General features: G+C 67.1%; 1 protein-coding gene across 1 annotated transcript; it reads left to right on the forward strand.

Moving 5' to 3' along the window:
- Positions 1-123: 123 nt before the first annotated feature.
- AURANDRAFT_60858 (hypothetical protein) lies at positions 124-1,119 on the forward strand (the record flags this gene model as incomplete). The annotated part of the gene is made up of 1 exon (XM_009034179.1): positions 124-1,119. The coding sequence occupies one exon, from the start codon at positions 124-126 to the stop codon at positions 1,117-1,119; it is 996 nt and encodes a 331-aa protein (XP_009032427.1).
- Positions 1,120-3,587: the final 2,468 nt, after the last annotated feature.

Consider the following 3,587-nt stretch of genomic DNA (forward strand, 5'->3'; position numbering starts at 1 on the left):
TACGATTTGTACCGAAAGCTCGCGAAGCGCGCGCCCGTGCTGTTGGCGCACCACGCGGGCGACGTCGGCGAGAACTGCGTGTCGAATGTCTTCAAAGGTGCCGGCGTCCTGGAGCTCAGCGGCATGCGCGACCGGTCCGTGACGCAGGGCGTGACCGTCGCGCGGCCGTTGCTCCCGTTAGAGAAAGAAGACGTCTACGCCGTGGCCCACGCGTGCGGCGTGCCCTACTTCAAGGACTCGACGCCGTCCTGGTCCACGCGGGGGCGGCTGCGCAACGAGCTGCTGCCGCTGCTCAGGGACGTCTACGGCGCGGGGTGCCCGCGGCACGTGCTGCGGCTCGCGTTGGACTCGGACTCGGTCAGGGACCTCGCGGATTCGAGGATCTTCGGGAGCTTCCGGGCGACGGTGACGACGCACACCCTCGGCACGCGCGCGGAGCTTGGAGCGCACCGCGACGAGTCCGACTTCTTCTGGAAGACGTCGATGCGGGACCTCGCGACGCGGTCGGGCCGGGGCCAGCTCTCCGCGAAGGCGCTCGGCGTCCTTTTAGCGCGGCTCCGCGGCGACGCCGGCGGGGGGGGGACATCAAACGCCATCTCGCCGCGGTCGCCGTCGGCGCCGTCGCCGCGGTCGCGGCCCAAGTCCAAGGGGCCGCCCGTCGCCGGCTGGCTCGAGCTGAAAAAAGGGTGGCGCGCGTACCTGTCCGCGGCGGGCGTCCTCTACCTCTTCGACGACGCGCCCTTCGACCCGCCGCCGGACGAGGGCGCTTCGGTGCGCGTCGACCAGGCGCGCGGCGACCCCCAGCGCCTGGGCCACTGGGACGTCGAGGCCTTTTACGACAGCGACGACGACGACGACGCGCCCGACGGCGCGGCGCTCGACCGCTTCTTCGCGACGGGCGCCTTCACCTACGCCGTCGACGCGCCGCCGGGCGAGGCCCTGCGCCTCGCGTCGTCGGGGCTCCGCAAGTACAAGCCCATCCAGCGCCTCGACGACCTCACGAAGTCGCCGAAGCTCCGCGGCGCCGTCCCCGTCGCCGCGCCGCCGTCCAAGCCGAAGGCCGACGTCGTCCGCGTCCGCGTCACGGCGACCTTCGTCCCGCCGCCGAAGGCGGCGTAACCTTATTCGCATCGTTGGATTCTTAGTACTAGTCCCCGTACTCGCCCCCGCCCTGAGACTCGCCGTCCGAATCAGCCCAGAGGGGGGCAAAATGAGGCACGTCCATCTCGATAGATTCCTCATCAGAGTGCATCTCGTTCCATGCCTCCCGCAGTTCCAAGACGCGGGCGTCAAGTTCCTCGGGTGCACAGGTCCAGCGCTCAAGATCAGTGCGGAACGCCAGTTCGAGATCCGGAGCGGCCTCCCGGACCCTGGCGATGATCCTCGGGTACGATCGAATGTTTGCCCAACTGATGTGCCGAACGTGGGGAATGAGGACCTGGAGATCAAGAGTCTCTTCCTTGAGAATCTCCGCGTCGGCTAGTGGGGGGTCGAAGCGCGAGCATTGAGAAAAGTATTTACCGCAATCATGGCAATGAAAGAAAGACGTCCCGTCTCCGCAAACACTCGCGTAGCGACTGTTGAGACTCACGTCGCGACTCTCGCAGCCTCCACATTTCGCTGGCCCGCGAGTGCGCAGCGCATCAGCGTCGCACCGAAACTTCAGCCCCGGGTGCCAATGGCGGTCGTACAGCTTGATGCGGGCGAACCCTTCCAACACGGTCGCCAAGTCCGGGAACTCGGAGCCCGTATCCCGACAGGCGCTGCGATGTAGCGTCGTGTAGTTCAGGCAGATCGTGCGCACCGACGGACACGCGCCGATGCACGCGACCTGCAAGGGATTTAATGTGCGCGCCGAGAGGTCGAGCGTGCGAAGCCGCGGGCAACAATTCACGATGTCGCAGATGTCCGGGTAAGCTAGTTGAAAGCAGTTGTGGAGTCCGAGGCTCTCGAGGCGCTCGAAGTCGCAGGTGAGACACAAAAGCGTCTCGCTCGAAACCCAGGTCCGATTCGAGAGCACAAGCGACGTGATCCGCGGCGACCGGGCGAGCACGGCTCTGAGCGCGCGGTTCGCGGCCACGCCCTTTTGCAACGTGAGCCGCCGCATCGCGTCGAGACCGATGTCGAATACATCAAGAACGCCAGAGATTGCAGGAAGCAGTGATTTGCCGCAGCGCGCGAATCGCAGACCGTCCGGGGTCGAAAGGAAACGACAGATCTCGCCCTCGGCGCCGGAGCGCATGACCCTCCCAAACTGGCCGCACAAGGCCTGCGGCTGCTGGGCCTGCACCTTCGTCTTCTTCATCACTTTCGTCGCCGAGCTCCGCGACACCGTGCGCTTCTCAGCCCATTCATCGCATTTAAAGACCGCGCTAAAGGTGCCGAAGATCGGCTTTTTTGGAGCAGCCAGATTGCAGCCAACGCGAGAAGCCTGTCTCCAGAGAGGCAGCCGATCGACCGAGAGCATGGGCGCCGGCGCGAGCGTCGACCAGGCGACGGCGAGTAAGCACAAGGCCTTCAGCGAGGACGACTGGAAAAAAGCGGGCGGCGGCGGCGGGTCGCTGGCCCTCGTGCGCGTCAAGCTCCCCAAGGCCGACGCGAAAGCGGGCATCTCCTTCACGAAGACCGGCGAGATCGCGAAGGTGAACCCCGGCGGCCTCGCGGACAAGGCGGGCTGCAAGGCGGGCTGGAAGGTGGCCCTCGTGAACGGCGTCGAGACGAGCAGCAACGCCGAGATCAACGCGGCGCTGAAGGACGCGCGCGGCGCGGGCGCGGGCTACGAGATCGTCGTCGTCAAGCCCGGCGGCGCCAAGGGCAAGCCCGCGCCGGCGGCCAAGGGCAAGCCCGCGCCGGCGGCCAAGGGGGGCAAAGCGACCAAGGGCGGGAACGCCGCCGAGGCCAAGGCCAAGGCCGACGCGGAGGCCGCGGCCGCGGCCGAGGCCGAGGCCAAGGCCAAGGCGGACGCCGAGGCCGCGGAGGCCGAGGCGAAGCAGAAGGCCGAGGCCGAGGCCGTGCGGCTCGCGTTGGAGAAGAAGAAGGAGCTCGGCAACGGGAAGGTGATCATGCACTACGAGATGTACGACGAGGTTCGAAATCCCCCCCCCCGCGGTCCCCCGCGCGACGCGGTCCGCCGGTCTCGACGCGCGTCCGCGCGCAGGAGTTCGACATCGTCGACGGCTCGACGACCGCGGCGGCCATCGACGACTTGTACTGCCTCTCGGACGTGATGCCGCGCTGCAAGATCCACATCTCCACGATCTCGAAGACGGACAAGCTCGATCGCAAGCGGCAGATCCTGGATCTGCAGCACACGATCCAGACGGACAAGGAGCAAAAAGAGGCGGACCTCCAACGGATCCGGAAGGACCCCGAGCTCGGCATGGGCTCCGAGGAGGAGCGCGCGGCGAAGGAGGCGCTGGACGTGGCGCTCGCCGCGTTCAAGCAGAGCGAGGCCGTCGCCGCGAGCGGCTTCGACGGCTTCACCTACGTGGAGGAGAAGCCCAAAGGCACGTTCCTGGGCCTGGAGAAGGGCAAGACGTACCACGTCTACGTCGAGGAGAACGACGAGGAGTTCCAGAAGGCGCGGA

The sequence above is a fragment of the Aureococcus anophagefferens genome (assembly GCF_000186865.1).
Source record: "Aureococcus anophagefferens unplaced genomic scaffold AURANscaffold_1, whole genome shotgun sequence".
NCBI lineage: Eukaryota > Pelagophyceae > Pelagomonadales > Pelagomonadaceae > Aureococcus > Aureococcus anophagefferens.